The sequence below is a fragment of the Halichoeres trimaculatus genome, unplaced genomic scaffold (genome assembly GCF_033239565.1).
Source record: "Halichoeres trimaculatus isolate MK-OKI-2021-1 unplaced genomic scaffold, fHalTri1.1 fHalTri1_scaffold_17, whole genome shotgun sequence".
NCBI lineage: Eukaryota > Metazoa > Chordata > Actinopteri > Labriformes > Labridae > Halichoeres > Halichoeres trimaculatus.
In genome coordinates, this window is record NW_027437195.1 from 16,150,887 (window position 1) to 16,171,717 (window position 20,831).

The 20,831-nt window shown below is 40.2% G+C and overlaps 2 protein-coding genes across 4 annotated transcripts; one reads left to right on the forward strand and one right to left on the reverse strand.

Moving 5' to 3' along the window:
• Positions 1 to 2,820: 2,820 nt before the first annotated feature.
• Positions 2,821 to 17,512, reverse strand: acp7 (acid phosphatase 7, tartrate resistant (putative)). Of its 3 annotated transcripts, XM_074692742.1 has the most exons (15): positions 17,444 to 17,496; positions 16,518 to 16,603; positions 16,188 to 16,324; positions 15,422 to 15,622; positions 15,119 to 15,301; positions 13,600 to 13,625; positions 12,274 to 12,371; positions 7,205 to 7,267; positions 6,271 to 6,385; positions 6,012 to 6,125; positions 4,308 to 4,374; positions 3,833 to 3,900; positions 3,683 to 3,754; positions 3,189 to 3,326; positions 2,821 to 3,107 (listed from the first exon to the last, which is right to left on the reverse strand). In XM_074692742.1, coding segments are annotated over exons 2-15 (1,350 nt in total). In that variant the 5' UTR covers positions 16,520 to 16,603; positions 17,444 to 17,496; the 3' UTR covers positions 2,821 to 3,041. The 3 variants fall into 3 exon arrangements, with proteins under 3 accessions (XP_074548843.1, XP_074548844.1, XP_074548845.1); XM_074692743.1 differs by lacking the exon at positions 16,518 to 16,603 and having other exon boundaries at positions 17,444 to 17,512; XM_074692744.1 differs by lacking the exons at positions 16,518 to 16,603; positions 17,444 to 17,496 and adding an exon at positions 17,273 to 17,437.
• On the forward strand, positions 16,917 to 20,569 carry LOC141806993 (KATNB1-like protein 1). The gene is made up of 10 exons (XM_074692745.1): positions 16,917 to 17,128; positions 18,169 to 18,284; positions 18,386 to 18,426; positions 18,518 to 18,788; positions 18,898 to 19,013; positions 19,100 to 19,150; positions 19,221 to 19,310; positions 19,411 to 19,506; positions 19,771 to 19,864; positions 19,967 to 20,569. Exons 2-10 carry the CDS (start codon positions 18,174 to 18,176, stop codon positions 19,997 to 19,999), a joined length of 903 nt encoding a protein of 300 aa, XP_074548846.1. The 5' UTR covers positions 16,917 to 17,128; positions 18,169 to 18,173; the 3' UTR covers positions 20,000 to 20,569.
• The last annotated feature ends 262 nt before the right edge of the window (positions 20,570 to 20,831 follow it).

Sequence of the window (20,831 nt, forward strand, 5' to 3'; positions counted from 1 at the left end):
TGTTATTTTGACCCGGGGGAGCTGCCTCCTATATCTCCAGAAATAATATACGTCTTTCATCAAGCGCTCAGCCTGCTCTGTTTAAGGTTTATGTTTTTCTAATGGAAGAAAAATGTGTTTTGTGATTCCTGCGCACATGTTGCTGTAGTACAAAAACAAAACCCTGTTCCAGTGGTGGCGCTGTTGGGTTTACCTCAGATTTACTGTGGCAATAAGTGTGTGCACAAGCACATGCTGTGGTCCTGTGGATGCCTCACTCTGAAGCCCTGTAAGTCATTGCGGCGTTGATGCTGAGAGTGTAATTATGGCGAAACTGTGCCGTGATGTGCTGGGGCAGACTGTACTTTGCTTGTTTGTTTAGGTGGTGGTTTGAGGCTGCTTAATAGTGGCGCTTAGGGTCTGGAAGAACACTGAGCTTCTGGATTGTTGAAAAATCCCCGAGATCCAGCATCTGAGGGCTTTGAATTCATTACACATGTCCCCAGTCTCCACAGTTTAACCTCGTGATCAAATGCCGGCCCTTGATCACACAGGGAGGGTAATACCACACAGAAGCCGTCCCCCTTCTCCCCGGGGAGTTTGTTTTTGAGTTTGAGGACTATGAGGAACACTTGAAAATAGATAAATAATGTTGGTAAGCCACAGAGTTTACTAAAGGGGATTCTGAGAGTCTCTTAAAGAGTCTTCATGGATGTTTGGGTGAAAATAAAGAGACATCTGCATCCTAATCTTGCTTGTGGTCAAAAGAGAGTTCATCACCTTTATAGGGTTTACGAAGATGTGATCTTGTGGAAGGATAAATAGCTGTTACAGTGTTGTTAGAAATTAGAGTGTTACAATGCAGTTAACTTGTGTGGGAAAGCTTTGTGGTCATGTTAAGGTCTCTGAAAGTTTAGTAGAAAGTTCTGTTTTACCAGTGTGTTCAACCAAAAATGACAGAAGTTCTTTCAATTAAGTCTAAAGAGTTCAGCACCAGAAAGAAATGGGCTACTCATATGGCTATCAGTCTGCCTCATGTCTAAAGTTGTGAAAATAAAATTCTTTAAAGTCAGTTTATTTGTAATAAGATAATAAATCTGATTTCTGACCTGCCAAAGCCCCGGGTTGAGAGAAACGAGTTGGCATTCAAAGAGGACTTCAGGAAGTGCTATAAAATCTGTTGCCTTATTAAATTCAAGAATCATTTTCTTTCAACAAACACCTTAAACCACACTACCAAAACCCTGCTGTTCCTCTATCATAAGCAGTAATAAGCACATCATATTTCAGAAATAGGCATGCGATCTGATGTGACATGTTATTTTCTCCCTGCCCTTTTTCCTGGATTCTGATCAATGTTTTTTTTTATTCTTTATGGATTTAAAGAAAATCACATGAACTCAACAATGAGGAATGTGCACCCCGCAAGACATCCTCATTTTTTTTACAGCAGACATTTTCCTTCTTCCATTTTATGCATTGTACGGTGTACCTGGATGACCAACTGGAAAACAACACAGCCTTTATAGGACAATAAATGTGGTTGCTAACAATTGTAAACAAATGCAGTGATGCAATGTACTCTGAAATCTGGCAGCCCTCTCTTCTCATACCCTCCCTGGACTCTAGATTTTGCATTTTACAGCGCTTCGTCTTCCTATCTCTCACTGTGTTGGACACAACAGAGTACCCAGTACAGCATGAGCAGGTCAAAGGTCAGGCTCTCTAGTGCAGGTCCTGCAGTACAGAGGCACTTTCACATTCATGCTGCTGTGTTTGAGTGGCGTTTAGCAGTGGGTAGGCACGCTGAGAGCATGTGAGTATGAGCCAGACACCGCAGCACGACGGGGCGTTGACATCAGAGAGAAGTTCAACAAATCCTTGGATAGATTTACACACATGCTACTGACGCCTGACTATTTTTGTACTCTCTACAAGAGCTCTCATCTCCTTTTGGCTAACTTGTTTTGACACGTCTTGACCGAGTCAAAGCTGCTTGAATGTTTTGTCCTCTTACTGTAAGCGGCCCATCATTCTGATGATAAATGGCACTTTTCTACAGTTTCCATTCCTGTAACATATAGTCTCTCAAAGTTTGCATGTGCCTCTGATCCAAATGCCTGCCAAGCAACGTGCTGTATGCTCAAACGCATAAGTGGCATTAGCAAATGACTGATTTGTATATTTTGTGTCAACATCATTATACAGATACATCATTAAATCTGGCGCTAAAAGAAAACTGAAAACACAGCCGCATGCTGGTCCACGCTGCAGTCTGCCAGTATTCATCCACGGCAGCCTGCTCTTATTAGGAATTAACGCCAACATAGTGGTGAGAGTCATGGCATAAACACTCCTCTGGGAAGGAGCCTTCTCTCACTCTGCATGTGCCCAAGCCACAAACATCCCTGAGTTACATAACCGCCCTTTTATGCAGACATAGAGATCCATGTGTCTTTTTGTTTCAGGCCCTGAAGGCCACACAGATGGACAGTGAAATGAGGTTCCAATATCCTGATGTGATTATCCAAGGGAGACTGTCATCTAGACAGAGTGATAGAAGGGAGATCTGATCTGTGTAAGTGCATTTCCAGGTTTTTTGAGCTGAGAAATGGGCTCTGAAGGGAATGGCGCCTCATGTCTGCCAGATTCCCGCTGTCTATTGCTATTGTCAACGGAGTAATCTGGCAGCATCTATTTGTGGATGAAAAGTTACAGTTAAAAAAGAACTTATTTAGTCTATAGTGATGAACAAAGGGGATTTTTGAAGGAAGGACAAATCAACAGGTTCATAAAAAAGCTGAATTTATTGAAACTCTTAACAGATTTTCATTTTGTGTCGACAAAATAGAGAGAGGGTGCCTGAGAGCTAATTCCAGCTGCATGAAACATTTACAGTTCTGACTAATAATAAAACAGAAACGCTTGTTGGTTAAAATGTGATGATAAATTTTTCTACAAATGGACTGCATTATTTTAATCATCAGTGCAATTTGCAAAACATGTGCTTGTTTGAAGTTCAAAGTGCATTTCCTGAGCAGGTTTTTTTGGGCAGATGTTCCTCAGAACCATGAAGAGTAGCCATGCCTTTCCTTCACCACCCATATGTTGTCAATCACTTTGCCGTACTGAAACACACATTGAAGACGTCATAACTTTAATGAACTGTTTACTTGTACTCGTGTGAATGCTCTTGCATTTGAGCTCACCTGATCATCAGAGACCTGCTCCAGGTACAGGTGGGTGGTGTTGACAACCTGCATGCGGGTGTAGCCGTAGTCTGTGCTGCGGAAAGCGCTCCACTCTTTAGGGTTCGGGTTGAACCTGTCGGTCCTCTCTCTGCAGCCCTGCAGAGGAATTAGAGGATCTGTTGGTGTGAGCAGGATGCCCTCCTCCAGCTCTGTTCACAAAACCCTGTGTGACATTTACAACTGTGGCTGCGCCTCGGTGTGAGTCTGGCTGCAGTTTGATATGCTGATGACTAATCCCTCTGCGGTTGGATGACGAGGCATGTCCTGCGCTGCTCTCCACCACATCAGAAAACACTTAACCAGAGAAACAGCTGGCACTGAACCATGTGGCAGACCAACTGCTGCACAGAAGGGACTCTGAACAATGCAACATTGTTTTTGTTGATGCGGCTGTCAATTTATGCGTAGATGTTTGTGGAAAAAAGCCGATACTGTGATGTGAAATTACTTACAGCAGAGCCTGTGATAATGTGAACTGGAGCTTTTGGGTTCACATAAGGCTGCTCTTTGCTCCCATTGAACACCTTAAAGAGATAAACACACGTCTCTGTCTCAGATCCAAAACAAAGACTATAGTTTGAAGAATGTGGTGAGGAGCTGACCTTGTCGCCGTAGACAGGCCACAGTCTCTCATAAGTGTGTTCATGTGCCCAAAGCTCCACATCCACTCCTGTGAAAGAGATTAGATGATAATCAGCATCTTGCACAGAAAAATAACCAGCTGAATGGCTCAATTAAAAACGTTTCACTGTGAAATCTCTTGTTTCTCTGATCCACTGCCCACTTCATTTTGAAATTTTCTCACAAATAAGTAAAATCTTCACATCAGAGCAACAAAAACCGTCCATGTTCCACTGCAACTTAAGTAATTTAATGCAACAAACAAAAGTGTGAGACATGTAATTCAGGAAAACATTTACAAAAGGGCTTTTGGGGCCACAAGCCTGTTTTAATAAAAGATGTCTGGGCTGGTCTGCTCTCAGTACTTGGTAAAACATGAGTCTATTGGAGTGTGAGGAGTTGTGATCTGAAACACTCACGAGCAGCACTCTGCTGGTTGTCATATTGAAACATTACCATAGAGATAGAAAAGATCCTCTAGACCAGGAGCTGGTGGTTTGGTGTCATTCCGTCCCAGTCGGACCTGAGATAAAAAAGAGAGGACTGTTTATAACAGCAAGAGCTGACATCAGTGTCTGAAACTCTACCTGCTACCTGGAATACAACCTGGTAGAGCACTAATATATCCATGCCAGCCTCAGTCCAAATTGTGCCAAGTGCTGAGACAAGAAAGTCAAGGTGGAAACTATTTGGTCTAAATTACAGTGATTATGACAGCAGGCTGTACTCAAAGTGCTCACAGGCTGTAATGTGGACCGGCCAGCTTGCAATAAAGGTGACACGTCTACCAACAGGAGCAATTAAAACCTCGGGCAACAGAGCAGAAAATAATAACTTTAAGTAAAGACACAGATATAATTTATGATACAGATCCTCTGTTCTTTGTAAAAAACAAAAAACAAAACAAAACAAAAAAAACCCCACCAAACTCCTCTGTTTAGAGTTTTTCCAGAGACAAATTGATGCCAGAGAAGCATTTGGGGAAACAAAGAGACTTTTTTTTTTGCTTTGCTAAAAAAGAAAAAGTCTATAATCAATAAAATGCAGAGGATAGTCTAGATCTGCTGTTTGTAAAGCACCTTGAGATAACATGTGTTTGCAATTGGTGCTAAATAGAGAAAGATTGATTGATCAGACCACTAGTGCAATGAAAGGCCTGTGTCCACTAGCAGCTTTTATTTCATTGGCTGCACACATTTTCTGTCCGAACCATAGACTGTATACAGAGTTGACAGCGTGGCTGTCACAGGCGCAGCCATTGTGCAGCCAGAGTCTGCACAGTAAAAACTGTGAGGGATTCTGGGAGAATCTGAGTGGAGCCAGGACAAAAATAATTGGTTTTTTCATTCGAAAGTCTAATCTCTTCCTGGCAATCTGTCCCGACATATTTTACTATCCCTGAAAAAAATACACACGAACGGCAGCTGTGATCATCATTAAACGTAACATAAAACCTTGTTTTTAACCTTGCATAACTAACCAAAACAAACATTTTCAGAAAAAAGAGGACTTGAATACAAGGCAGCCAGACAATATCTTCAAATCATCACAACAATCGGACGTGAGAAACATTTCTACGAGGTGTATTAATTTTTTAAAGTTTGATCACAGCCCATCTGGAATGACTGGAGAGCTGGATTTTTTGACCTATACTGCAGCCAGCCACCAGGGGGCGCAGTTTTTGTGGTGACCTCACTTAGGGCCGAGCAAGTTGATGTCCGTTTTTTTAAGTCTATGGTCTGACCAAAACGAAGCGATGTTTCAGCTCTCAGTCCTTAATGCAAAAAGTCAAAAGAGACATAACAGAAGGAGAAAAAAAATTAGTTGACTTAAAATCAGTCTTCATGTCAGCTCTAAAGCAGGCAGAAGTGCCGTAGTAAGTTTTTAGAAACCTCAACCAGCTTGTGTTAGTGAGAAGCACTCTAAAGTTGAAGTCATGGGCACTAACAGTAGAAGAAAACACTGCTGTTAGTAGACACAGGCCCTAAGCATTTTCAATGGGAAACTTCTGAAGTGGTTGGTGGAATTACTGTCTTTTACTGAGCTAGTTCTAAAATATATTTACACTTTTATGACGCCTTTCTATCTGGAAATTAAAAAATCAGGCGACTGTGTCACAAGAAATGTGTATGAATTTACAGATACAATTCTGTTACATACATAAGAGTCAAATTTGGTACAGTCGTCCTGGTCATCATCAGAGCAGTACATTGGCCTGTGTCCCATGGTGATGATCCACGGGCGCACTGCTCGGTTCTCTGGCTCGTTGGCCTCCTATTTGATAAGAGTTAATTTGAAACTAAATAAGACATCAGGACATTAATAACAGATGAAAGAAAAACTGAATGTTATTGAGGCAGAGAGAGAAATCTGGAAAGAGCACTTATGATCAACACACAAAATGGTTTTGGTCATTAACCTCCAGGTCTTTTCTCAGCCACTCATACTGCTTGAAGAGGAGCTCCTGGCCAAACTCGAGATAGAAATAAACCTCAGTGGAGAGGGAGATGATGTGTGCTGACCCCAAGTTCCAGCTGCGGACACACATTGTTAAAATGATACAAAGCCTGACCCAGTGGAGGAAGCATGCTGAAAGTCAGCACTAAGTAAGAACAGACCTCACTTCCAACTCAACATAGTGTGAAAAACACTCCTAATCTTAGCCCTGTCCCTTGCATTTGCTGCTCAATGCCATATTCCCTTTAGAATAAAAAAAGGATTTTCTGAAAGCTTCCACGTTCTGACGCAGGCTTCACGGAAAGCATGTGTTCTGTACATGTGTATGGCATGTTAGGAACTGAAAAGTTTCCAATAGTACTCAAGCAGTGAGATGATTTCTCCAGTTTTTGTAACTACACACATGGAGCGATGGCCCCCAGCCAGCAAGCCTGTCTGCGTCTAGACCCTGGGTCTGAGGAGTGGGCAGCTGGTCTATGATCTAGTATGGTTTTATCTTTCTGTCTGAGAGGAGGAGGTCTGTAGTGAGCTCTGAGTCACTCAGTGAGATGTATAGCTCCTTTGTGTAGTCCCAGTGTCCCTGAGATAGCAGAGGCAAACAAAACTACGAGCAGGGAGCTCTGAGCTCCTCTAGTGCCAGCTCCTCTGAGCGGCCTATTACAGCTCATTAATGTTTAAAGAAATACAGTAGTAGGCTTGGTAAACCTACATACGATACTTCACATGGGGCCTCTGTCGGAAAATGAATTATTTCTCTTTCCTTGCTCTGTGTGCAGCTTGCATCCTCTTCCCTTGCTCGGGGTTTTTCACCTGTTAAACCTCATCCAAGTCCACTTCTTCTAAAGCAACAACTGGCTGACTCCTCTAAGTGTGACATTTCTTTCCCTCTGCCTTACCTGTACCACAAGCTCTCGGTGTTGCCAGGCATGCTGAAGCGATTCCTGTAGTTGGAGAAGTTGCTGCAATCAAAAGAAGAAGAACAGTAAGTTAGATAGGATGAGAAGAAGCAACACCAGAGCTCAGAAAAGCAAAACAACAGTCCATTTACGAAAGACTCGAGCATTTTCAGCTTAAAAGCAGCTGAAATGAACCAGCAATTCTGAAAATGACTGCCTTTCTCTGTTGCAATTCTTTTGTCTTTTCACAACTTTTCCTCTCCAGTGCAGTGTCAGTGCCAGAAAGCTCAGAATTATATATCACTGGTTGAAGATGACCATTAAACTTTAGTGCTGACATCCGTGTCAAAGTTTAAAAACATGTTCCTATTTTTAGATACTTAAAGGAACTGTACACTTTTCTGTAGGCCGGCTGTCAGAGGCTGCCTCTTCAAATTAAAGACTTTAGAAAGAACATGGGCAAAGCTTCTGTGACACTGCACTGCATGTTTTGAACTTGAGATTGTGGTTAATGTCTGAGGTCAGATAATAAAATAGGCGCAGTAAGAGGGAGCCTGGGTGGAGCTGAGATTAGGTCATGTATCATGTAATGCAGCTGTCAATCAAGCAAAACTGGCCTCTAAATATACCCGTCTTAAACCATGACATTCTGCTTCAAGAGCACCATCATTTTACAAGCAGCAATTTTCAGGAGTTAAGTAACTTCCATGATTTTACCACAGAGTTTTTGGATGCAGATTCTAAGTAATCTTCTTAATCCTTTAATCAATTGGACCACATTGAAACCTGCAGTTAAAGACACCACCCTGATGGCGGCATGTAATATGACACCACACGTGATTATCTCTACCTGATAAGAAAAAAAGAGTGTTTGAGCCCATTGTTAGAAATCAGTTGCTCAGTACTCGATTACTCGTTAAAATCCAGTATTAGGTGGAAATGATAAATCCTAACCAACTTCTCTTCATAACCCCACACTCTGCACCACTTCCTTTTCTTACCACAAAATCATTCAAACGTCCTTTGAGATGAGAATTAATAAAAAAAATATCATCCAAGAGTGCACCATTATTTACATTCTCTCCATATATTATGATGGGCCCGTGCCAAAGAGAACAACTCTTTCATGGAAATCTCCCCCAGACGCCAACTCGGCTCACTCTTCTCACAGTTTTTCATTTCGGCAGGAGCCAGTCTTCTCTACGGGCCATTAACTAAGCGAGGTGATGGGGTTGATTGTTTTCTTATCTTACATAAGAGAAGGGGAAAAGTGGGCAGTATTCTGGCTGGACCTGCCGTTAAGGTATGGTTCATGGTAACCAGAGAACAGGGAGGTCAGAGGTCAAAAGCCAGGAGCAGGGACACAAGAGGAGTATGGAAGAGACTCAGAAATAATGCTGATTGAGTCTGAAATGATGAGACCAGTCATTTCCGAAGGCACTGAGGTCAGCTTTAAGTGGGCGAGGCCGGTGTGTGACCTGTGATCATTCAGCACGAGCTGAAAACGACTTGAGTCAGCATCTCTTTTCATCCATAGACACCAATCATACAATTATCACAATGATTGTGCTTTAACTTACAAAACAAGATGCATTAACTGCCTAATAAGTTGAAAATATGTGAGAAAAATCACATTTTCTTTTGAAGACTACAGAATGAAAAGAACAAGAGAATGAGAGCTGCGTCTCTGATAATGTGTTCTCTCTGTAAAGGAACTTGAGCAGGAAAAGTCCTCTTGCGGGCTTAGGCTCCCATCTTGTGGCTAAAAACAGGAGCAGCAGATATGCAGAGGGGACATGAGAAGGCAGTGTGAAGTTTGAAGAAATAAATGATTATATCTTCATTCAGTAGAATAATACACACTCTCTCTAGGAATCCAAACAGGATGATGTAAACTGGGCATGCAATAAGGGAAAGATTTAGTTGCAGAAATAGCTGCAGGCTGAGTTTGAAGCCTTTTGTTCTGTGGTTAAGAGCTGGAAAATCTGATTAGGTACAAATATGATAAGCCTATATTTCTTTCAATAATCTGCGCTGTGGGAGAGCAACTTAGAGAGTGAGTCATCCTCTGTAACCCAGAGCACGCTTGTTTTCCATGTGTGTTTGCTTCCCTCTTTAAATGTTATGGAGATAAAAATCTGGTGGCTGTCAAATTCAATGTGGACAACCTGACTCTTAAACTGTCCCAACAAGACTTTCCTTCCCCATCAAACCCCGTCTTTCATCATCTGATGAGCTCAATCCCAGCCGTTAGAGGGATGAAAGGGAGCACTTGTAGTCTTCAGAAAGCATATCGCTGACTCCCATCACAGGACATTGTTTCAGGCAGTGACGGTTGCTGCTCTGTCCCTCTGAGGGTCTGATGAACCGTATTGTGCTCAGGGAACAAAGACAGTCTTGATTGGGGCCTTAGCATCTTCTGTGGATCCTCTGTTCTCATCCTGCTGGAATGCTGACCAAAAACTTTTGCGGTGTGCCCTGTTTCAATTTCTCTCTCCCCATTAGCTTTTGAGGTCGGAAAGAGAAGGACAGAGAAGTATAGAGAGAAAGAGCAAGGGTGAAGAGCAAGAGCCAGCTGCTGGGAGTATACACATTTCTTAACACCGCAGAGCAAAACACAAATTAAGGTATAGGAGCTGGATTTCTGGTTATGTAACAGAGCAAGTGAGCTAGTTCTCAATATCAAGTTCTCATGTCGGGATGCAGCGCCAAGAAAAAGAGACTACTGCTCACAGCTCCCTAATGAGAACCAGGCAGCCGTCACATTACACATGGCAGGGCCAGGCGAGGACTGTCTCCATACTGCAGCAGTGAGTAAATATTATGGTGCAAGATCAGGCACCTCAAAGGTTTCAAAATGCATAAACACACACCACTGACTCCAGCAGATGGGCTTGGAATTTAAGGATGCATCCGCTGCCGATGTGTGGGATTAGAAGCATATGAGGATGCTTAGGGTTTGCTGTCTCAGCTTTATCCAAGTCTTTCATCCTCTGCAACTAAATTCCATTGAACTAAACTCAATTCTGCTAAAGTTAAACTAACATTGCATTAAAAAGGTGCTGCATTTTATTTTATTAAACTAGACCCACAAGACAAAATTGAGGCTATAATTCATAGAAAGCCATTTGTGTTATACTTACAGCCCTTCTCTGATTCATCAATTTGCAAAAGCAACAAACAGATCTGAGGTTATTTAGAGGCAGAGGCAGCATTTTGAGGACAAAATAAAAGAGTTAAAGAGACATAGGTGCAATACTGCTATAGATATCGGCTGTTTTGGGCCAAACACTGTTCAGAGGAAGATAATGTTTAGCTCCCTTTTTTCTCACCATTTCTCCCCCCATCTCTTTTATCTTGAAAAATAGGAAAGTTTGGGAAGGTAAGGTGAGCAATTTAACTCAGTGGGTATTGAGTTCTTGGCCAAACAGGCTTCTACTCCTGGTTCTGCCCTTCCTGTTCCCTTTGTGACATCTCTGTTCTCTGTTTCCCTCTTTCCTGTCACTCTTCAGGTAATCAAGTGCAGTGAGGAATAAGAAAATCAATGCACAACAGTACCACAAATAAGATTTCTAAAATCTGTAATCAATTAAAAACTTCCACTATTTTTTTGTTTTTGTTTTTGTTTCAGAGGCAGTCAGTGGGTTTACATCAAACCCACAGTCTGCTTTGTTTTCTGTAGTACTCAGGGGCAGCTGGTCATGCTAGAGCTCCTAACTTAAGAAGCTAGCTCTCTGAATCACTAACCTACTATAAACAAAGCAGACGTTTGGTCAGTCTTGTTTTTTTAATTGAAGATCATTTTGGTGCACTCAGGATACTCTAATCTTCTGGTATAAAGGAGCGGTACATGACTTATCCTTAACCATGCTGTGCAAAGTAAAAGTGAAGCACTCAGAGAACACTCTAGGTGGCAAAGTGGTAGGCAAGGTAGTATCAGTGCTGTCAATACCTGAAGTTCACGAAAAAAAAAACTGCTAAACTTGGCAATGAATGCTGTGTGGACTACGGTGGCCCCAAAAGGACATTTGGTTGGCTTTCAACTAACTTACTATGAAGGACAAAAGAACTGAGATGAGGATGCAATTGTAAAGTTTGCACTGATGTTTTTTCTCATCCTTTTCATGAAGGTGCACTTTCTAATAGATGCTGCGTATCAGTAGAATTTTTTATTCTGCTGACAGTTTCCTAAATCAAGCAAATCATTGAAGAAATGCCACGGAAAGCTTCAAAAATATCCCCTACAGTCTCTCCGATTCCAAGCTAGAATTTCTTTTTTTTGTGTGTGTCCGACAACAATCCAAAACTCAAATATATTGAATTAGCATTCCTCTAGGACAAAAAAGGTTTCAAATCATCATATTTAAGAGGCTGGAACCAAGAAAAATTTTAAATTTAGCTTGAATAACAGCAGTTATTCATTTGGTGGCCCAGTCCAGGACATTTCTCAGGCACAAAAAAATCAGCACATTCAGTGACGATGAGTCAAAATATAGACAGAGAGTTCCCCCCATAATGGGGGCGTCTCTTTGAGCTGAATAACAGATAGTGAAAGCTGATGATTCCTACTCAGATAAATGTTAGTTTTGGTGAGCGCTGCGTTGTTTAGATGTTGGTGGTTCCTGACACCGCTCCAGCCTTTAGTGACCAAAATAGCTCCCATCTGTTCAAGCGGTACAATGAAGTTTTCTGCAGGCTAGAGTTTGTTCTTTATGGGGGAAAACTGTGGCAGACCGTAGAGGTTGTTCTAAGGGGGTTGGTGATTCTGCTTTAAAATATGTGTGTACAGACTCTACATTTACAGTAGCCAGCTCTGTGAGTAATTTGTCATGTGGAGTCTGGCAAAGTCTCTCTCACCGCAATGTATTACAGCATGCACTAAACGTTTTTGCCTAAAACCTCATAATTTAGCTGTTGATGTGTTTTGACCAGAATGTAAACAAACAGAAAAACAGTCAGAAAACTCCCATGTTTGACTCTAACTGTTAAAAGTTCAAGTTTCTCTGTGTTTAAAAAAAATCCAAGATGATAGTATACAATAGCTCTGTATTTGTTACAAAGTCACCTACTATGTGGCTTCATGGTTGCCTGGACAGGTCATGTAGGGCACATACGCTGCTATGGACTCAACCTGCCTCATGAACTCATCACCAATCCTGGCATTGTCCTGGAAAAAAGACATTAGGCTTCAATCATGGCGCCAAAGATTAATGAACAGTGATTGTTTTGAAAGGTCTACTATGCTATAGTTTTAGGCACTATCCGTCTAAAGAAAAAGAAAAGATTATTTTTTAAAATAAGTCACTCAGGGGTGAATTAGGGAACTAGTCTGGCTGGGTGTATGTGTTGAAACAATGTCCAAAGGGTATTTTCAGTTAAGATTTGCTGACCAGTTTATTTACAGTGTAGTCAGTTCTCTGCAGTGTATTGTGACTCAGTCAGGACAATAAAATCTTGTGAACGTGAAACATAGTAATGATAAATGACGAATAAACTTCAATAACTCTCCAAAAGGCTATCGAAAAGTGTTCACTTGCAGTATACACACCTGTCTCTCTGATCACCTGGAGCAAGCAAAAATATATATCACAATGCAACCTTGTATCTCATTTGACAAAAACATAAAAATAAAAAGCAGATCGATAATTTGGCTCCAAGCACTCTTTGCCCTGACATCTTTAGGAAGGTATCATAAGTCTACCAAACAAATCTCCCTGTGCTTTTCAGTACACCGTAGCTCATTGCAGCACTGATGGATTTTACCTGCCAAAGTCATTAATCCCCTTCCCTCTGTTTTTGTATTCATATTATCAGTGAAACCACAGGATGTGCTCGCACATTCCACTTACAAACACAGCTTGGATGAATTATAGTTGTTCATTTTTCTGTAGTCTGCTGATTGCATTTAGCAGTTTTCCATATTAGAAAGAACATGAATAATGCAGAAACTCTATTCAGGAAAATTAATATTAGCATCCAAGACAGGGATGTGTTTGCTAAATATGAATAATGACAGTTGGGAGGTTTTCAGATGAGCAAAACTGATATGAGGACTTAATATTTGTGGTTATGAATGGTGCTATTTTTCCAAGAAATACTTGGGTGAAATAACCAGACCTATCATCTTTCCCCACTGGTTTGAGGCGTTTCACAGTAACGCTAATCGTAAGTTGTGTGTTTCAGCCAAACTTTAAATGCACTGATAATACCTCGTGGTGAGATAGAATCAGCGGTGAGAGGTGAATTGGCTTATTTCGTCTGTCATTGTGGGGTTAGTTGAGTGTCAGCGAGGCTTTCGGAAAGTAGAAAAGTGCTGACAGAAATGTACTGTCAGAGCACACTAGAAGTGGGTGTGATCAGAATTTATGATCTTGAAGAGTTAAAAGAGGAAATACCTCATGCATGTCGTAGGCAAAGTCCCCTGGAAAAAACAACAATGAAAATATTGGTTAGATTGAAGCTTCAAGTTCATTACACTACATTTCAAGATATTTTTGGTTTTATTTCAACATTCTCATGGAACTGTCACTTAATTTCTTCATAGAGTTAAATGATGGAACATGGTCCAACTTAAGGTCTTCATCCTAAATCTGAAGCTACAGCATTCTCACGTTTTAAATGTGTATATGAAGTAGAAATGCTGGTTTTCCTATAAGAGTGCAGATTTGTATGGAACGATGAACGATCTTTCAGAGATCCAAGTGAGTCTTGCTAAAAGAAAAAAGTCATCTCAAAAGTTACTCCTAGCTGGCAAATGGCATGTTGGTGTGACAGGTCCCATACACCAAGGTTTTTCCATTGCTCTGCAAAGACAGGCCTTCAGAAAGCTGGCCAATCAGAGGAGGGAGCTTTAAAGAGACAGCAGCTAAAACAATGTATTTCAGGGTGTTAAAATAAGGGTTTACTAAAGCACAAGCACGGGACAAATGGGAATTTCTATTTTAGTTATGAATCATGTTAAATGGGCATAAACTAGAAAGAGCATCAAAGCCCCTCTTTTTTTAAGTCCTGATAGATTGACATACTAGCCTGTCCTCAGCTGAAGTAAAGCTAGGTAAAAACTCTCTAAAATCCTCACTTTCACTTTATGATTTCCACATTCTTTCTAGTTTATTAATCTAAAAGAAAAATCTAAATTTATAGTTTTATTTGGGGTAGCAACCATTACTGATTTCTTGCTCCAGCAGTATTTGTAAAAAGCTTGACTTATCTTCTGTTGGCTCTAGCTTAATTTTTAGCAAACAGTTGGGACCGTTCACAATCTTCTCTCTACCTCTAGGCATGAAAAAGGAACAGCTTATTTCCCAAGATGCTAAACTATATTATATTGTTGGACCAGTCGACTCCAGTCATCCACATACAAATGTTTAATCTGGTTTAATGAGGAAAACAGACTTAATATTTAAGCTCTGTAAGCTTAATAAATGGCTGTAAAAGAGTGTTTGACTTGTTGAGTCATTTGAAAAGCTGACACAAACAATAAAAATCAGAAGACTGTTTCTTTAAACCCTGGCATTAAATCCAGACAGGGGACAAAAGTCAGTGAAAACCAGATTCAGGCCAATTTTCTGGACTAACATGTTTTGATACAAAACAGACCCAGGCACTTTTTAGATTCTACTCTCCTTTTTCTTCGAAAAAAGCAAATGACACACAGCTACACCATATGATCCCAACACAAACAACTTAAATAATAAATACTAATTATGTAATGCAAATGCAAATTCAGTACCAACTTGTTACTTGCTTTCTTCAGCATTTTGTTAGACTTGATCTTACCTTCTTAGTTTGATTAATGATGATACAGTTTGTTCTAAGCTAAGCTGCAGGGTTTTTTTTAATGTCTATTAGAACAAATTATCCACATACAAAATACTACTTTTAGAAAATAAATTAGATAATCATAAGGCTTACCTATGTGCAGGATAGCATCATACATGCCCTGCTGTGTCTCCTTTTGCAGTCGAGCAAGAGACTGGGGATTTTCATTCCCCAGGTCCCCATACAGAGCAAATCTAGGACTGAAACTGTTGCTGTCATTCAGAGCAGTGAAGAAGAACATGTCGCTCCAGCCTACATTGCTCCCACAGTGGTAGACTGTTGGAAAAACAAGTTTTGTTTTTTTGTATAAAAGGCTTTAACACATATATGAAGAGCAATTATCTCACAGACCAAAAGTCAATAAGTAAATGTCAGTAATATTAAACCTCCACACACCATATGAGGCAGCAGGTTTGAAGCCTGTGAGAGTGACTCTGTGGATGAACATCTTCCTCTTCTCCATCCCAGAGTCCACAAACAGAGTGGCTTCACCTTTGGCTGTCATCTCAAAGAGCCGACTTCCCAGAAGGCTGTACTCCACATAACTCTCAGTCCAATCAAAGCTCGTCCATGTCACTACCATAGACCCCGGCTCTCCTGTGAAGAAAAAAAAAAATTGGAATCATGATGCACATTGTGAAAAAAAAACTGGGTTAATGTAATTTAAACAGACCAAGGGATGCTAATGAACAGGCTGATTTTGTACAGGTTTGGTGCTATTCATGTTGTTGCATGTATGCTGACTTAAACTTTCTACTGGCCCGATGCTCTTTCATCCATTAAAAATCAAATAATTAGTTAAAAGAAAACAAGGCATTATTTTTGGCAGGAACAGAAAAGAAAAAGACTGTGTTAACCAAGGATTGCAGGGTTCCTTTAACGTTGACAACACTAATGCTACACTTCATAAGAAGACAGGTTTGAACATAGTTTAAAGTTTTATCAACAATTGACAACATGCATGTCACTTTTTTGACAACATGATATGCGAAAAGACTTACACTTAAATGAGGCATGTTATAGAGCTGTAAAAAAAGAATTATAGCCTATTTGTTCAGTGATTTTGTACATTAAATCTGTAAATTTGCATTCATTTGGCACAGTTTTAATGCATAATTGCACCAAGAGGCTGATGGAAAAAGATGGAAAATCTATCTCTTACCTGGATATGAGAGGTGAACTTGCTCTGGTTGGGTCAAAACGGGGGGAACACCAAGCACCATTAGGGGTGCAAGGCTTAACAGAGCACAGGCAGCATGAGCAGGTCCCATCTTAAGACTGGACTGCAGGAACAAGTGCCTGGTTTAAGTAGAAACACACAATCAGGAAGTAAAACTTTATATTACTGTAATCACATGGTGTGTAAGGTTTCAAGCAAACATCACATGACTGAGTGTATTGCTTTGAAAAAGAGCTGATCAATATGTCTCTAGAAATGATAGCCAATAAGTCCAATAATATACCATGTAACCTATTAGCAACATACACATACATAGGTCGAGTGTCGTCTCTGATGAGGACCTTTACATCAGTGAACCTGATGATAAAACTGCAGCTCTAAAACAACCGAGTCAGCAACTGCACGGAGAGAGATGATAAGTCAATAAAAGCAGCTGATGTTGTTTTTCATTATGCATTCAGGGAAGCTGTTGCTGTCAAAGTCAGCTCAAGTTCAGCAGGGATCAACCCACAAGCCACAGCTTGCCCCTGTTTGATCAAGTGCAGAGACAAACAACTCATATAGACAAGGGTCATGGCTCATGAAGCAAAAGCAAAATTCATTTCACCCATAAAAACCATCTAAGCTAATGATTGCAGCCATGGTTACTGCCTCTCTAGCTTCTGTTCATGGCACATAAAAACAAGGGTTATGGATCAGCTGATTGGAAACAACGATGGCTACCTTCTCTCAGGCATGTTTGATAGGCTTGTCTAGTCGCTAGAGGGTGCACAGTCGCAAACTCCGTTATGAATAGGATGTTTTATTCTCTGATACTGGGCGGCTGAGGCAGTTAAATTTGGGTGTGAGCTTGTTGGAAGTCGCCTTTAATAAACAAAAGAAAACGTTGACGCTGCTGTCTCTGCTTAGGAATGGAAAACACGGTGAGTACACGCCACGTATGAGAAAGTGTAAGGTTATCTGTTTCACGTAACGTGATTCGTAATACATAACTTTGATATCACTGTCTGAGATGTTAAACTATGCTAACCAGCTGTTTTGTGTACTGTAAACGTATTCGTTCCTACCTCTGTGGTTAACTGCGCTTCGTACCGTTGCGCTCGGTGAAGGCAGTTTGCTCTATACACTCTCAGTCTGAAGTTCATAAATAAGTCAGCTTTCATTTCATCCATTACACTACTGATATACGTTGGAAAAATGGTAAAGACAAACTTAACCTAGTTATTCAAAGGACTTACAATTCAGCTGTCCGGCTCAAAAATACTTCCTGTTTACGTCATCACTCAAAAAGAACAACAAAACCTACGTGGATTCTGGGAGATTGTGTTTCTATAGGTTTGCCTAAGAAATTCGAAGTCTTTCGTCTCAAAACAACTTGCCTCAGACCTATTGTCCGACTTATTTTTCTACATTTTTTTCTCCTAAAACCGCAGGGAAAATGTCACATGAAGACTGTAACAAACTATTAGATACGTTAGTAGAGTAAAGTCAACTTAATTGCCATTCACCCTCAACCAAGGTACACAGTAGCATGAAACCAGACACAAAGCGCTTGGATAAATGATCATGATGCTCTATCTGCGGTGTACAATGTGCTGTGTGAACATCCAATGCACAGCTATCTTAAACAGTTATGTGTTATAAAAAGTTGTAAGCAATTTATGCACAGTTACATAAATATGCATTGTTACTGTAATGATGATTTTAAAAAATAAAGTATGAGGTCATGCTTTATGAGTAAATAGGCAAAGAAATAGGTTTACACATAAGTCTCAAACTCGCAGCTTGACCATTGATAATAGCATGTGTTTAAATGCATATGCCTCTCTCTCTCTCTCTCTCTCTCTCTCTCTCTCTCTCTCTGTGTGTGTGTGTGTGTGTGTGTGTGTGTGTGTGTGTGTGTGTGTGTGTGTGTGTGTGTGTGTGTGTGTGTGTGTGTGTGTGTGTGTGTGTGTGTTTCTAGGTATAATGGACTCCAACAGTGAAGATGGGGAGTACAAAACTCTCGGCCATGATGCTGTACAACATGATGAAATCCCATACAGAGTGACATATACTCATGGAAGACACACAAAACACGTAAGCTTGATTATATTGTTATATCATTAGTTTACATCAGAATATTTGAATTTTTTAATGAATAATTGTGGTACTTATCCTTACGTAAATATATTTTACAGCAGGAAGTCTATGAAAAAAATGAGGATTTCATAAAAAAGAGGTAGGTCTTTTTTTGTATTTTTGCTTTGACAAAGTTTAAGTGATGCAATTTGGTTTTAAGAAAATAGTAATAAGTATATCACCCTAACCAGGAATCCAGTGAGTCGCTCCGGCAGTGGCAGACTGAAGCGGGTAGTGTCATGTAAGAGGAAAACCTATCACCTGACAGTGGCCCGGAGGAAGCAGATTGTGAGCGGGAGGACTTATGATGCTGCAAATAAGGAAAATGAGATGAACTGTTTGCAGGACATGCACCAGGAGATATTTGACTCGGACCCTTGGGAGTTTCCTTTAAGTGTCATTAAAATCCACAAGACTGGAAAAACTGGTCCTGAGCAAGCAGACTACTGTATGCTCACTGAAGTAAGAAATACCACACGCCTCAGAGTGTACTTCTGTTTCTTGTTTTGGATTTTTTGTTGAGTATGTTGCAGGTATGCAGATAATATCTGAATCTGACAATGTTTTTCAGCTCACGCGGGATCACAGCACTATGATTGATGTGCTCTTTGGAAGAAACCTGAGACTAAAAGTGTCTTTGACTTTGTGGCAGAGAAATGTTGGAGAGCTGTTGACATACTTTCTGAGGTAAATAGTATGTAAATGTGTAATAATGTTGCATGCACTGTGATCTCCTGAAGTTTTAATTGTATTGCAACTTCATTGTTGTACAGGATCCAAGACATTGGTGTGTTAGTTGATTTTCTTCCACTGATAAGCAAAAGGTGAGTAAGCTTTCAAGTAGCATTGATTACAAGAGCAGGAAATGTCACTGAGATCTATTTTTCTCTGCAGCATTGAAGAAGATTCTCCCAGGGTTTCCATCGGCTGTTGTGTGGACTTGTTCCCTTTAGTTAAGAAAGTCCTCACTCATCCATATGAAGAGTAAGTACTCTGCAGAAATAAAGCTGAACAGACTGCACAAAGCAAGTTAACTCAACTGTATAGAAATGCAAAGGACTAAAGTTTGTCTTTTATCCCCCAGGTATCTTAATGTTGGTTTAAAGTGGATAAATTCAGTTTTGATAAACTGGTGTGAGGAGCTTAGAGCAAGTGGCTATAGTGGATCAACCACAGATAAGTAAGTTTACTGGGTTTTCTGGATAGACTTTTGCCAAAGCAGCAAAAAAAAAAAAAAAAAAAAAGAGCGAACAAAAAGAAAAACAGCACTGCAAGCTAAAAATTAAAACCAGGTTTAAAAAAAAAAAAAAAAAAAACACAAGGGGAAACAACCTTGCAGAGCAATTTAGAGAGAGTGATTGTTTCCTAAAATATTCAGTATCAGAACCATGTAATGGTCAATACACATAACCATTGTGGTAAAGTTTGACTTTGTATGTTATAGAAATTTCCAGCTTTTTAATCAACAGCTGTTGGATTTATGGCATCAGGAACCATCCCTGAAGTTTGTTCCAGGAACTGCAGGAGACATGGCAAAGGTCGGTGTTTCATGTATGCATAAATCATTACTGCAGCCTCTGTTGGTTTTGAATTTTCATACAAAATGTCCTAACCTAATGTTAATTATATTTTCCCCTTAGGTCATTGATTCGTTCCTGTCTCAGCTTACCTGATGACACTGAAGAGCAAGATAACGGTCTTAGAATCCTTGGTGGAATCATTTGATAGTAATTGCAGTTTTTTCTATTGTGTGTGCCTTTCAGCCTGTACTGCACCCATCCTGGAGTCTATAGAACTTAATGTATTTATTGGTTTCCATAAGAACAGAAGTACTGACATTGTGCAATATCAATTTAATTATTATTTTTTCGAGTTGTTTACTGTAAAAAAAGTAAGATGTTGTAAATATGATAATACAGTTTCACATGTAGCACAGAAACTTTCTGGCTTTTTGAAATTATATGATGTATACTCTCATGAAATATTGTTTTTCTCTTACAATAAACTTACAAAGTCGTGAATATTTCATTTGATATATATGTATATTTTTTTTGTAAGAGATGACAGCATTACCGTGGTCACCCTCACTGTTAGTAGAAAAGTAAAAAATGAACCTTAGTAGAACTGTACGTGCTGTACCTAACTTCAGTGCTGCACTTTACCTCGAGCTAAAGTGCAGTGAGATGAAACATGAGGTCAGAAAATAAAGTTCAAAATCACCAGCAGCCTATTACAGTGAAATCCCTACAATGTAATCAAATTTGGACTTCAGCCTCATTCAGTCCTGAAGTGATTTAAGTCAGACAGAGATATGGGCATAAATAGCTCATATCTCTCTGTTTGCATGCGGTTTTATCTCACTTGACACAGATAAGTGGAGTGTTGATGTCACTGTGATGTGAACCTGAGGCTGAAGTCCATCTGTAACTCAGCAGGAAAGGTAGTGAACAAGGACTTCAGTGAACTCTATGCAGTCTAAAACACTGTTTGTATGCAGTCAGTGTT